Raw genomic sequence first — 14,184 nt, 5'->3', positions numbered from 1 at the left:
TCTTTTAGAAGATATTTTAAATTTTATCTGTGAATTCCTACAAGAAATAACTTTACTTAATCAAGCTCCAAACCTTTAAAGGAGATTCACCACCAACATAGACAAAAAGTACACGATGCCTCTTTTGCACATGCTCGAACATATGCTGGCTAGGAAGTGGTCTGATAAGTGGTCTGCGAGGAAGGAAAAGAGAAATTTCAGCTTCTGCAAGCTGAAAAAACCAAAGAAATAATTTCCAGGAAAATCCCTGGCAGATTTTTGGGGTTTCTGTTTGTCTTTTCAAACAGTTTGCCAATGCAAATCCATTTAATTTTTCTATATCTACTTCAGTTTCAACTAAAAGTAAAAAAAAAAAAAAACAACTAAAAAAACAACCAAACAAAACAAAACAAAAACCTTAGATATACCTCAAATAGTACACTTAAATTTGCAATTCATATCTTAGTTAAAAGTGCTGTTATGATGTAAACCCTGTCATAGGCAGGGGGGACACATCACACTAAACCAAGCTGCCCAAAGCCCCAATCCTCCTGACCTTAACACCTATGGAGGGGGCACTCACAACTTCCCTGGACAGTCTGTTCCCGTGTCACATTGCTGTTAAAAGCAAAAAATGTCTTCCTCATGTCCAATCTGAATCTATCCTCTTTCAGTTTAAAACCATTGCTTCTTATCCTGTCAGTAGAGGCCCTTAAAAAAAGTCTCTCTCAGTCTTTCACATAAGCCCTTTAGATATAGCAAAAGGCCACAGTAAGAGCTCCTCAGTCATAATAAGGTCTCAGTCATTTGACAGACAAAATTTTGTCTGTAAGCACAGCAGTTAGAAAACACAGTCTTAGAAACAGGTAATCTTACAGAAATTATGTAAACTATTAGAGATCACTGATATTCGTAAACTACACAATTCTGAATAATAATTAGTATTACATATGTATATAAATGCCTCTTAATTATCCTTAAGAATGAAGGAAAGAAATACGATTTTTTTTTTCTTTCCAAAGATTTCTGTCTATAACATTTTTTGGCTTTTCAGTTGCATAAGCATATTTTAAACCATTATTTCTAAGATAAATTTCGAGTACTAAACAGATTCTATCTTTGTGATTACTTTCATCTATCAGTCAACATTAAGGTCAGAATTCCTAGCTTCCATGAGTTGCACTTGTTAAAAGTTTCACCTACTTGGAAAAGCCCTTAGTTCTCAAGCTGTAAAGAAGAGACTGTGACTAGCCAGCCTCGACTCACCTTCTCCATGCCACTCACTACCAGTCTTGCATGCAACCACACATCTAGCACATTCAGTGTTTAACTTCATGTTAATGATTTGTTCTTTTTTGAAACAGATGTAATTCCTGCCCCACCTCAAAATCCTACAGAAGTTTTAAGTCACCAGAACAAGTCTCACAGAAGAGGATACTTACCCTGCCACTCTATTAGCAAATTCAATTATATCATCTTTAGTTCTCGGTCCTCGATAGTTGTATGCCAAGTCACCTTTTAAGCTAGATAAATAGGAAAGAAAAGAAGGAACAGAACTGAAATCAATTACACTCTATCAGCACATGTAGAACTACTCAATCTTCACATGTTCATTAACACAACTATGGAGTAAAATCTTATTTACACAATATGTGATTTATCATCTTTAAAAAAATAAAATCACAGAATTACCTTGGCTGGAAAAGGCCTTTAAGATTATGGAATCCACCCATTAACCTAACACTGGCAAGTCCTCAATGAAGCCATTTCCCTAAATATTATGTCTACACAACTCTTAAATACTTCCACCACTGCCTCGGGGCACCCTATTCCAATGCTTGAAAACCCCTTCAGTGAAGAAATTCTTCCTAGCATCCAATCCAAACCTCCTCTGGCACAACTTGAGCCCATTAGGTCTTGTCCTATCACTTGTAACTTCATTGAACAGATTGATATCCCCCTCTTTACAACGTCCTTTCAGGTACTTGTAGAGAGCTGTAAGGTCTCCCATTTTTTGGTTTGTTTGTTCGGGATTGTTAAGCAGAGAGCATTTTTTAGATCTGTTAGAAGCTCAATGGTAAGCACCAACTTACAGCTTAATTGTTGGATAGCCTCGCACTCCGAATTCAGAGGCAATACCTGAAAGAAGAAAGAAATTTGTTAACACCAAAGTGAACCCAGACTTTCTTTCTTTCCCACCGTAATCTTTAAACACAGTTTACTATTCAAGCCACATATATAAATGAAAAACCTACCACTTTGTTCAATATGAATTATTTTATTTGCTTTCAAGAAGCTGATTTATGAAGTTACATCATTAAATTTTGGACCTCCTTCAAAGGTACTAGAGGGTCCCAGCACAGGCTCCCAATTCATATGCCAGGAGTCAAGGGCCATGAGAATCCTCTAAATACATACATTTGGTCAGTTTTTAATACGTACCTACAATACGCCGAAAACATCTGAGGCAAAAATTAAGTATTGTGGGTGTCAAGTTGTAAACACTAATGCTTAGAAGAAATGAACAATTAAGTACCCATGTGCTACAGTAATGGGTAACAACAGAAGCACAGTATCACACTGTAGCAGTTAAAAAAAGTTTCATTCTGCAGCAGTAAATTTTCACAGTCATCAACTCCACCAAAAATAGACACTTTCTAAGCGGTTACTTTAACCTGCTACTTACTAAAGTGGTAAGAATTGCAGAACATTTTCCTCCATCCCACATTTCTTTAAAACCTTGTGTCTTGCTCCCATCAATTAGAGGTGTACAATTTCCAAGCACCCTTCCAGCTGTGAATTTAGCAACTGCCACCTTCAAGCACACTTTTCAGTCAATTCACTGTTTTCTAAAAGCTGAATTAAGTACACTTCAAGAAAGGATAAAATAAGCCTAAAATTCTGCCAATACCTACACAATTCCCTACAGAAAAAAAGAAAATCTGCATTCAAAATGCACCAAGATTCAATACTTTCAACATAAACATTCTCAACCTACCAACCATATGCCAGAGCAGTAAACGTGGGAGGACTTGTGTGCAAGGGCTCTAGTTGCAAAATTCTGACACTAAGACTTTTTGCCTGTATCAAAACCCTAACTGAATAAAACTAGCAGCTCACCTACTGATCTCTTACTCAAAGGAGACTGATCTAAGAAATACGCATACTAGGATGAATTTGATTCTGATAATTTTCTCTTTCACAGCTAACAAAGAGCTAGAATGTATTAAAATGTGTATTACAACATTCAAACACAAGAGCCATTGACAGGAAGTTAATTTCTCCTTGTACAGCTTGTGAGTACAGTCAGAAGAACTACAAAGCCAGCTATTTTTTTTTAACTTTTTTGGGTTTTTTTTAAAAACTTTTTTTAAAACTTTTTTTTTTTTTAAACATCCCAGCAATGGAGATTATTAAAATCCTCTCAGCATCATGGAAGTGACTTACTTATTTACATCACAAGCTCTATTTGTTGGTATGAAGAATACCATATAGGCACACAGCAGCAACTGCGCTCACTCCAAGGGTGATGTATTTCTGCTTCAGCCACATTCAGTTGACTTTTGAGCCTAACACCCATGAAAATTCAACTGATACCACACAGGGTGACCATTCTGTTGGCATTACTGCTGTATCCTCATTCCACACCGCTACCACAAGCAACACCTGTCGGATACTTCACATGTTCAGTCTCAACTCTCTGATGACAAGCTAACCAAAATTCAGATTTTTCACACTACTTCACATTGCTAATTAGAACACAAATTATGCATAGCCAGCCACTCATGTTCCTTCCCAGTCACATGTGTGTGCCCAACTGCACTTCTTTCTCATATTCTCAACACTGAATTACTTTGATTTCAGAGACTTCTTAGATTGGAAAAACCTTAAGCAGCATTAACTGAGCTTTTCACATCCAGGTGTTGTAAAATCACCACTTTCAAAATAAAAGGATGAAACTACTTCGAAAGATTTATCGGACTGTTTTCTTAAGAAAACTGGCCACAAATCCAAGAATAAAAATTTTCAGGGCACAACAAAACCCTGCAGTTTTTCAACTGTAGTTTTTAGTAATTTTTGAATATGCAAAATAATTGAGAAAAAAACCTGAAATGCTAATTGTGTTCTAGGTATCAAACACAAAAATAGAATCAGGATTACAGATTCAAATATTTTAGTGCAAAAGATTATACAATTTAGAATTCTGATATACATGCCTAGAATATTAGAGATCTACCAAATCTATTTCAAATTTTGAAGTTACCTGGTTGAATGATCTTGAAACTGTTAATTCTCCCAACTTAGTTTTCTTTAGCAAGTCTCTTTCTTCAGCAAGTAAGATGAAACATGGGGTCAACGTTTTGTGGTTTTACAGGAAAAGCTACATATAATAAATTGCTGTTTGAGACAAGATCATTTTGATCTCAACACAACAAACTCTGTTACACATATGCACAGAAAAACTGCAGTATCACTGAAGAAGCAGCCTGCATAATATTTTATGCAAATAGTACAATCCTGAATAGTCCGTTTTAAAGGGTATTAACTAAAAACATCACATGCATTAATACAGATTCCACTTGGGCCCCACTACTCTCCATGTCTTCACTTCTAAATATTCTCCTATGCAAATATAGATTTAAGTAAAATCACAAAAAATAAGCATGCTAAAACTACAAAAATACTATGAAGCACACAACAGTCCTCTCAGGTCCACCCAAAATACTTTTTTGAATATCTAAAATTTTGTGTTTCTCTGAAAAGGTGAGTACATATGAAAGGCATCATCAAAAATGAAAGTGTTAAAATAGCTAAATATGGTTCTTCAAAAAGACATTTTCAGAGAAACACAGGGATAGTATGTTCAACATGGATGCAATAACTTCAGTGAATAGGCTTTTGGTGTAAAATCTTAAGGACTGATTACCTGAGAAGAGTAACAGCAAGAACACAAGCACTTGTCCAACAGTCATACAAAGAACCTAAAACTGAATGATACCAGGAGATGCACCACATAAAGATACTTGTAAAATGGTACTCTAAGAAGCATACCAAAAGCAGATCTTTGAAAAGTTTTTACCTTCCATTTGTCAGGAAGAATTCCCTACACAAGCAGAAACAAGAGAAAACACATACTACAGCATGTTGTCACCTTTAGTTCTCCAATGACTGTGCATACATTTACTGTGATACAGAATGACAATGAAAAAAACTTAGGAAGAGTTTAAAAACTGAGTCTGCCATGAAGTGACACCCAACCAAACCAGACTTACTAGAAAAGGAAGTTGCATCCATCTTCCCAACTTTTACTGGTGAGCCCATGTTTTTCATTTCTATACCCACTTCGTTCCACACAGGCTCCAGTTTCTTGCAGTGGCCACACCAAGGTGCATAAAACTGAGAAGCAAATACATTTAATTTAAACAGTTAATGAAGAGAAATAATTAAGAGAAGTTCTTATGATTCTATGATTAACACTCAAATACATTAGCAAAGCTTATTTTGCAGTAGTGGTAATCTTTAAGTCTTAATAACACCAAGTCAATTACAAAGCTGAGATGACAAACAGCTTTCATAATTTGGTGCTACTTTTAATAGGAAAGCACAAATTTTGAAAGAAATTTCACAGTGAAGAATTTCTTCATAATGTCTAATCTATACATTGCCCATATGTGTGTGTATATATATATATATATATACACACACATACACAAGCTGCCCTCTGGATTTCAGTTCTTCGTAAACTTATTTTATATAAGCAGACTATAAAATTGCTGCCTATGTCTTCGTTGCAACACCTCCATTAAATTAATAGGGAAGAGATCAATGTTTTGGTATAACATGATCAAGCCATAACTTGGAAAAGTTGGATTCTGTTTTCCTATACATTACTGATCAATTCTGAAACAGCACATAAAGTGTTCCCCCCTCAAAAATCACAAACCTGAATTATATGATTTGGGAATTATAGATCATATTTGGATGATCTAAAAAGAATGCAACCTCATTCCCCCCCAAAACTTGATCTTTTTAAAAATCCCTTTCCTGTGAAATTATCACTGAATCATTCCAAATATCTTGGAAAAGTAAAAGAAGCCCCTCATGTAGTTGATGTTTAGTCCAGACTGTAAAATATAGGATGAAGCCTGTCTGCACCCAGTAGTTAATCTAATTCCTGGTGAACAATAGAAAGAGATTGCTTATCTGTCCTGCCAGAAGAATTACTGTCATGTAATTTTTTTGCACCATGTACAAACTATTTTCCAAATGATGAAGCAGCCTTACTACAGAGTGTAGCACTATACATTTTGTATTTTGATTTCTTCCCATTTTTCTCATATACTCACATCTACAAGCCATATATCATCTTTACGATTTTCTTTAAACCTAGGAGGGAAAAAAACAAAATGAATGTGATATATCTAAAAATAAGTAAAATTCATGTGTGAAACAGGCAAAGTCTATAATTAAGTTGGTATAAAACTACAGATACAAGAATTCTGATTTCTTTCTTTCTTTGATGGTGTGGGGAAAGGGGAAATAGTTATTTTTTGAGTATTAACATTGCCCCTGCCCATGTTACAAATCCACAGTTGTACCCATTAGGTTTCTATAACCATTTGCCAAGACAAAAAACCAAAACCAACAAACAAACAAAAACCAACCACGCAAACAAACCCAAACTGAAAACCAGTAAGAAATGAGAAAACACACCACAACATACAAATTATATTTGTATCGAGTATTTAAGAGGAAGAAGCATTTCATAGCTGTTCAAGTTATATTAAACACTATTGTTGACTGCTTAGAAAATGTTGCATTTTTATAGATCAACTAATACAGACTCTCAGACCACTAGTTTATACTGATAATCTTAGCTTTACTGAATGTAGACTAATCTTTCATGTTAAAATGCAAAGCAATCTTAGTTCAATATCCTTCAACATTCTACTACGAGGGGATCAGTTTGTATTTATCAAAGGTGTACAAAAGAAACAAACTTATTGGGATAAAAATGTTAAATTTAATTATAAAACCCAGAGATACACATGTAGTACTGAATACTCCTAATGCTGGAGAAATTGCATCTTGATGAACTGACTCTCATTATTAACAGTAAATCTGTCACTAAATGCTAACACCTCTAAAAGAAAAATTGAACGTGATAAATCAAAGTTCCTTGGAACCTCCTGAAATGGTGTTTACACATTTCACTGAGCTGCTGTCATTGCAAGATCACAGAAATTATCACACTACTTAACTATTTATATGTTGAGAACTAAATATGCTCAAATTTTAATGTAAGCTTTATTTTTTTAAAGGTAGGCTTTGTAAAAGCAGAACTGAAAGTATTGAGATGTGCTATAAAACACATCATACAACATTCTTACCATAAAACTCTTATTGCAAAAGTTGAAATATATAAAATTACACAGTGAGCCTGTGATCTACAATCTAAGTTAAGATCCAGCTAATAAAAGTTATAGCCCAGCTCATCCATTCCCAGTATGCAGCATGTCTAAAAATAGCTCTTAGGCTGTAAGCAGAATCAACAAACATTTATTATATTTCATTTAAAGCTGAATAGAATTGCAATAGTCCATAACTATATTGAAGAAATTCTACTGCTGCTTCTGGCCTACTGTTTAAAAGAAATAATTCTGAGTTACAAATACAATCTAATTACAGCATTGAGTGATTGAAATTCGAGTGGCAGCATTTCACTAGCCAATTCCAGCTTTTTTTTATTGATGGCATACAACTCTTGTACAGCAGAAAAGGTGTTTACAACAACTACCATAAAACTGCTACAGTGGAGCAGCATTTTGAAGTCACAAAATTGCTCATTTGACCAACTCACTAAAAATTTACTTTGCTACTCTGTAGTGCTACACAGCTAATAAAATAGCTAATTAGAGTCAAGCATCTCTTGAGAACTCTAACAAAGCTCCAGTTAAGTTCCAATTACATTGTCAAATAATTGGTCATGATGCAAGAGGCAGAAAACAGCTACTGAATCATCAGATCCTGGATCAATTTAGATTTGTAAATCAAAATTCATTAATTCACTTTTGATTTGTAAAAGAAGAATTTACAATGAAATGTTCTCCTTTCCCCACCACAGTAGACAGTTACAGGACATTGCAAAGAGCAATGTAAAGCACTGAGGAAGGTAGTCAGAAATCTTACAAAACCAGGAGACAGCAATGAAAAGAAGGAAAGAAAGCAAATGTCAGAAGGCAAAGCATTCCAACTGAATTTAATAATTCTGGCCTAACATATTATAAAAAATATTTAGTGGCTACAGTAATACATTTCAAGTTGTTCCTCTCATTTACAAGTACCTATTTAACCAGCTTCCACAGAAACTAAAATTTGAAGTGTGACAAAAACAAGCTGTCTAAATTAATTCTGGTTTGGGCAACTGTCCTGGTTTGGGCCAGAATAAAGGTAATTTTCTGTCTTGTACTTTTGCTTTCAGCTATGTAAGTAGCTGCACTTGCTGAAATTAACAGCAAGTTTCTCAGTCAGTGTCTGCTTCTGGGACTGATAACACTCAATGTTTATAGCCACAGCCAGAGACTGGTGTGAAGAGCCAAGGCCACTGCTCAGTTCTGAGGAACATTTTGCCCTCCGGAAGGAGAAAAGGAGTAAAGAGGTCACACCCGCAGCCCTCCCTTCACGAGAAGTATACAAGATAAATGACAAAAATTGACCAAACAGAGTATTCCATCCCATACATGTCATACTCAGTTTAAATTTGAGGGAGCACATGGGTCAAACCCTTTCCTTCCTTCCCTTCCTCCTCTTCTTTGCATGTCCCTGTTTGCTTCAGCATCCTGGGAGGATTCCGTCTGTGTCTGCCCATTGGTCCTGATCCATGACAGCCTGAATCCCTGTGTTCCTGCCTCCTGCTGACTCCAGAAGTCCATCCTGGACTTTCCCAGAGCTGCCCTGCAGCCTCAGTGGTGACTTAAGTGTTAGCGGGGGTAGGGGGGAGGAACGTGGTATCAATTTTCCTGTGTATTTGTATATATTTAGTAATTTTTCCTTTTTATCATTACTGTTTCATTAAAGCTGTGTAGTTTAGTTTCCAACCCATAAGTCTCTCTCCCTTATTCTCTCTCATTTCTTCACCAGGGAAGGGAGGGGGATTAATAATAGCATCTGTTATTCGGTTTAATTGCTGGGCCAGCATTAAACCGTGACATCAAAATAAATTATTAAGTTATTAAACAATACTAAGGGAGTTCGTACTTTTCAATAAAAACTGCAATCTCTGTACAAATGGGTACCTAAGCATTTTTGGAAGGTACTGTTTTCTAGACGTAAAACTCCAGTGTCTCTTTTTTTATACTGTTGGAAAGATAACATAGGTGCTGTGTGCACTTGAATCAAAATTATTTGTCTCGAATACATACAACTTCCCAACATTTGGCACTACATGATCAAATGCTGCCTCAACCTCTGCTTAATCCATGTACCCCAGCTAATGATTAACTGTGAAAAGAAACAAGCATAAAGCAAAACTGAAGACTAAGGCCAGAATTTCTGGGGCCTTAAACCAATGTAGCTTCTGTTTCTTTTCCTCCCTGTATGTTTTCACCCCCTTTACACAGTTTCTGATTCTTCTCTTCATGGGTTGTGCCACCAGCACACTCCCACAGACAGAAAAATACTTCGTTTCTCAGTCAGGTTGTCTGCTTTGTTATCACAGTGGAACAAGTCAGCAAATATTGCAAGATGAGTTCTGATCTGACATAGCTGGCAGTTTGATGAGCATAAGCTGATAGGAATCATAGCTGCTATATTGCATCCCTTCCACAGTTCATCTTAGTGATATTTGTGAAACTTGCACCTCTGTTCTTCTCTGCTACTTCATTTCTTTATATGCTTTAAGCTTGAGAAAGGGACCTGCACCTCATCCTAACAGGCATTGTTTGCAACAACCAAAATTCAAACAAAATCCAAAGTTCCAACCAACAGCAAAACCTCTATTAGTATTTATCTTTCTATAACATGGGAAACTTGAAGCTTTCACTGGTCATTGCTCTCAAATTTTTTAAAATTCTTTTCTGACCTTTTTCAATATTTGCCAATGAGTTTAAAAGAAAAAAACTTCCACAAACTTGTCCTGAACAACCCACCATTTAATTCTTAAATTGTGAATACGTTGTGAATAAGGTGTGAATACAAGCATCTGTATAGGTTTTTAGTTGAAAAATTCAAAGTTTCTAAAACAGGATTTTGTTTATCAGTTATTTCCAAAAACTTCTGTGACTACTGAATTATGCTTTTTCACTCCAAAAAGCAATTACATTTTAATTTACACTTGTGGAATTATGATATGGGAACATGAGTGGGAGCACACACACATGTTATTTTATTCACTTTAGTCCTTTAAAATACAAGGCATTTTTCAATAACAAGCTCTAAAAGTCATGTCCAATAAGTTCATGTGCTTCAGCAGCCTTTTCACACCACTTTAAACACCAGTCAGAGATATGGCTGTCTCTGTCTTCAGCAATCCTTCCATATGTTCCCATTCCCTCTCCCACAATTCCCCAGCACCTCATTTGATCCTATGGTTATCTGTTCTAGCTGAATAAGCAACATGGTAAAAAAGTGAATGCTTTTCTGACTGTTCAGCTCTAGGATGCAATTTACCATGAATTGAACCCTCATGAAAATGCCTCCTTTGACTGCCTTAAATTTTTCACAAAGCTGCCACCTAATGCCACCTTCTCCCCCCCTACCAGCTAGTATTTTCTACACATTCCATTTCAATTCTAATAACCATGCTGCTTTGTAGCACTGTAGATCAACCTGCTGATCTAACAAAAAAAAAAAAAAAAAAAGAAAACACAACAATTTGGGAAGTCATTTTTTAGTAGGAACAGCAAGTGCATTAGCCATCAGACTGTGAACAATAACACTACCCAACCAAGTTAAGGGCAGGACTACCCATTTCAACACCTCTGCAGTCTCAGGGCTAAGTCTGTTGTAAAAGAACATTTTTGCACTGGATATAATTGGCACCTCAAGAAGCCATGAACTACTCCTGCAGGCCAGGCCTCCTTCTCTCTTCCATTTCTGGCCAAGCACCAGTGCACTTGTACTCATCCTCCCAATTTCTTGTGGATGCCACACAGTGAACTCTAATGAAGAATTTGGTTACATGCAAGCGCCTTTTATTTGGGGCAGGCATGGAGCCACCAATATATTTACTCTTAAAGAAAGATTAAGGAAGCCTAGGAACATATTTTTACTACAGCAACTTTACAAGTAGCTCTTAAAGAAAAAACTGCAAAATGAAAAGCGATACTCAGCTTCATTAACTGCATCTGCTTAACACAGGCCACAATCTTTCTGCCATTCCTACTAAAGAAAAAGGCACTTTTCCAGCCTAGCTTTCTTGGCAACCACACTTTGCACAAAGCTGTCAGCCTGAGGTCCCACGACCCCAAAAGAAAAAAAATAAATAATTAGCATTTAAGTAATAAGGCAAGACACCCCAGTACTTACGACTCATCTAGATCCACCACAAAACCCGCACCTGATGCCACCACATGTGCAATCACTGCGAGGGAAGGAAAAACACACCATAAGCGAGCTCCAAACTAAACCAGGTGTTCTCAACCACGCCAGCTGACCGGCTCACCTCCCCCAGACCCTTTCCCCTCTCCCCTAACACCTCGGATGCTTCCCCGCAGCCCCCGCCTCCCCTCCCCGCAGCCCCACACCTCCCGCCCGGCGCCGCAGCGCTGCCCTGTGCTCCCCTCGCCCCTTCTCCCGCCTCCGCAGCCCACCGCTCTTCCCCCCTGCGCCCGCCAGGCCACAGCCCCGAGTCCGGAGCTGCTGGAGGTCGCCCGGCTCTTACCTACTGCCCCGAGGATCCATCGCAGCCGCCCGCCCGCCGCTGCCATCTTGACAGCAGCCCCGGCACGGCCGGAAGGGGAAGCGGCGAGAGGCGGCTGCGACCTTTCCCCGCTGCGCAGTCGCGGAGGCCCGAGGCGGCGGGGCTGGGGGAGTCGTGGGGGCTGTGTCCGGGCTGTGGGGACAGTGGAGGTTCTGGGTGAGGGGAGTTATGGCAGGCACGGCCCCAGCTGGGGTCGGGGTGCTCCCGTCTGCCACTGTTGAGTCTTCGCGCCAGCGAAAGGAGCCCTTGGAGGCTGGGGGAGGGAGGCTGTGATACCCCGACACGGTGATGGGGCGCAGCGTGGGTGGACGCTGTCATCTCCCCAGGGTTTTCCAGGACTCGCGGTAAAATCTGTGCTCTGATTCCTTGGAAAGGGGGTCTCAGCGGATTACCGTGTGCCACTTGTGTGCTGTCTTCCATTGGTAGAGTTATCCCGTCCCTCTTACAGATGCTGCTGTGTCACCAACCCTCCTTCATCACCGCGACAAAAAAACACGGACCTGTTCCATGCTACTTTATGTCCATATCATTCTCTTCAACTTCCCTCGTTTTTACAGGCCTGTTAACAGCCTTTCCTACCTTCGGGCAGCTTGCCTGCCTTTTAGTGCTTGTCTTGAAAGCAGTCCAGCTGAGGAGCCCTTTTAAAATTCAATTTAGAGCAGGTCTGTTGTTACTCAGCATGGAGAAGAGAGGCCCCGGGGGGGAATCTTAGGAGGGTGTATAAATACCCGAAGGGAGGATGCAAAGGAGCAAGGGCTAGGTGCTTTCCACTGGTGCCTACCATAGGACAGGAGGCTATGGGCACACACTGAAACAGGAGGTTCCCTCTGAACATCAGGAAACACTTTTCCACTATGAAGGTGACCAAGCGCTGCCCACAAGTCTCCCACCTTGGAGATAGACAAAATCTCCCTGCACATCATCCTGAGCAGTCAGCTGTAGGTGAACCTGCAAGGGAGGTTGAACCACATGACCTCTGGAGGTCCCTTACAACCTCAACTCTTCTGTGATTCCATGACCTTTTCCTTTTTCGTTTGGACTCTGTCAGTGTGATTTCTGACATATGCCTTTCTCCCTTACACTGGAGTTACTTTCCTCAGCTATGCATACAAATGTTTGAGGTTTTCATTAGAGAAGGATAATTATTCCAGTGATAGTTCAGTTCCTCTAACTTCAGTGTTCAGTCTCTTGTAACCATGGAGCCTACAAGCAGCAATGATTACTGTTGCCTTGCTTTGGGGCTGCTCTGTGTGTGTGCTCGAGCATGCACGTGTGTTCTTCTCTAGCCTCAACATGAAAAGGCATGTTTGATTAGTCAAATGATGCCCAAAGCTCTTCAGCCCTTTGGAAAAGCCAGCTACCAAAGCGCGGGTTTATTGCCTGAGAAATAAGTGCAGACCTGAGACTGAATGCCACAGCAGCTCACATTGAAATTCAAAACTGTCTCCTGGCCTATGGTGGACAGATACCTTTTTTCCTACCTGTGTTTGACTGAAAGATTATGAAGCACTATTACTAACAGTTTAACTTCCCCCCCCTCCGATGCTTGTCACCAGGAAACTAATAAATTGCTAACATCTGCATTGGATCATTATGAGTGTTATTCACTGCATATAGAATTTCTGTTTCGTGGCATTTCACTTCCAGCTAGCTGTTGTCTGTGTGCCTGACCAAATGAGAGCTGGCAGCTGTTTTGATCCCAATCTAGCCACTGTCTAGACTGAGACAATGAAAACAATTTACACGATCAATCCTTTAGTGGGAAATTCATGCAGGAGAAAATGGGAATAGCCATGTAACTTTTAAATTAGTGTAATCCTATTCTCTTACCCAGGCAATTTGTGGTTGCCTTCAAATAACTTTTCAAGTGGAAGAAACACTATATTTTTTATGGATTTGAATAAAACTATTTGCATATCCTTTAAGCCTTTTTTGTTGGCTTTGAAGTTTATTCTCCATGTAAATAATGGGATACCATTTTTACTAACTTTTGCATTTTGTGAGCCAGTCTTCTGCAATCCTGAATTCTGATCTTGAACTGTGTTATTTTGAAATTGAAGGAGACACTATGTATTTACTTCTTTTTAGCTAAATTTATGTACACCCATATATATGACACTATGTGATACTTACACAATTTGTAGCCCAGCTTTACTGCCTAATATGGAATGTGCATAGAAATGCTGGTTCTTGCACTGAAGCCTAGTGACAAAGTATTGTGGGAAAAGCATGTGACATGCCAAAAAAAAAAATAGTATAATGACAGATGAGATTTAAAGAAATCT

At 38.7% G+C, this 14,184-nt stretch overlaps 1 protein-coding gene across 3 annotated transcripts in view; it reads right to left on the bottom strand.

The window, feature by feature from the left end:
- TMX3 (thioredoxin related transmembrane protein 3) overlaps window positions 1-12,001 on the bottom strand; it is a 28,984-nt gene extending 16,983 nt beyond the window's left edge. The window contains exons 1-7 of one of the 3 annotated variants that reach the window (XM_071737074.1): window positions 11,861-12,001; window positions 11,506-11,560; window positions 6,327-6,366; window positions 5,253-5,376; window positions 2,073-2,118; window positions 1,422-1,502; window positions 74-173 (exon numbers count right to left, since the gene is read on the bottom strand). In XM_071737074.1, the coding sequence (XP_071593175.1) occupies window positions 74-173; window positions 1,422-1,502; window positions 2,073-2,118; window positions 5,253-5,376; window positions 6,327-6,366; window positions 11,506-11,560; window positions 11,861-11,906 (492 nt within the window). In that variant the 5' untranslated portion in view covers window positions 11,907-12,001. Of the gene's footprint in view, window positions 1-73; window positions 174-1,421; window positions 1,503-2,072; window positions 2,119-4,243; window positions 4,335-5,252; window positions 5,377-6,326; window positions 6,367-11,505; window positions 11,561-11,860 lie in introns of those variants that run through there. The other 2 variants (XM_071737072.1, XM_071737075.1) reach the window with 2 other exon arrangements.
- Window positions 12,002-14,184: the final 2,183 nt, after the last annotated feature.

Source organism: Heliangelus exortis, chromosome 2 (genome assembly GCF_036169615.1).
Source record: "Heliangelus exortis chromosome 2, bHelExo1.hap1, whole genome shotgun sequence".
Taxonomy (NCBI): Eukaryota; Metazoa; Chordata; class Aves; order Apodiformes; family Trochilidae; genus Heliangelus; species Heliangelus exortis.
The sequence above is the reverse complement of the archived record's forward strand: the minus strand, read 5'-3'. Positions and strand labels throughout refer to the sequence as shown.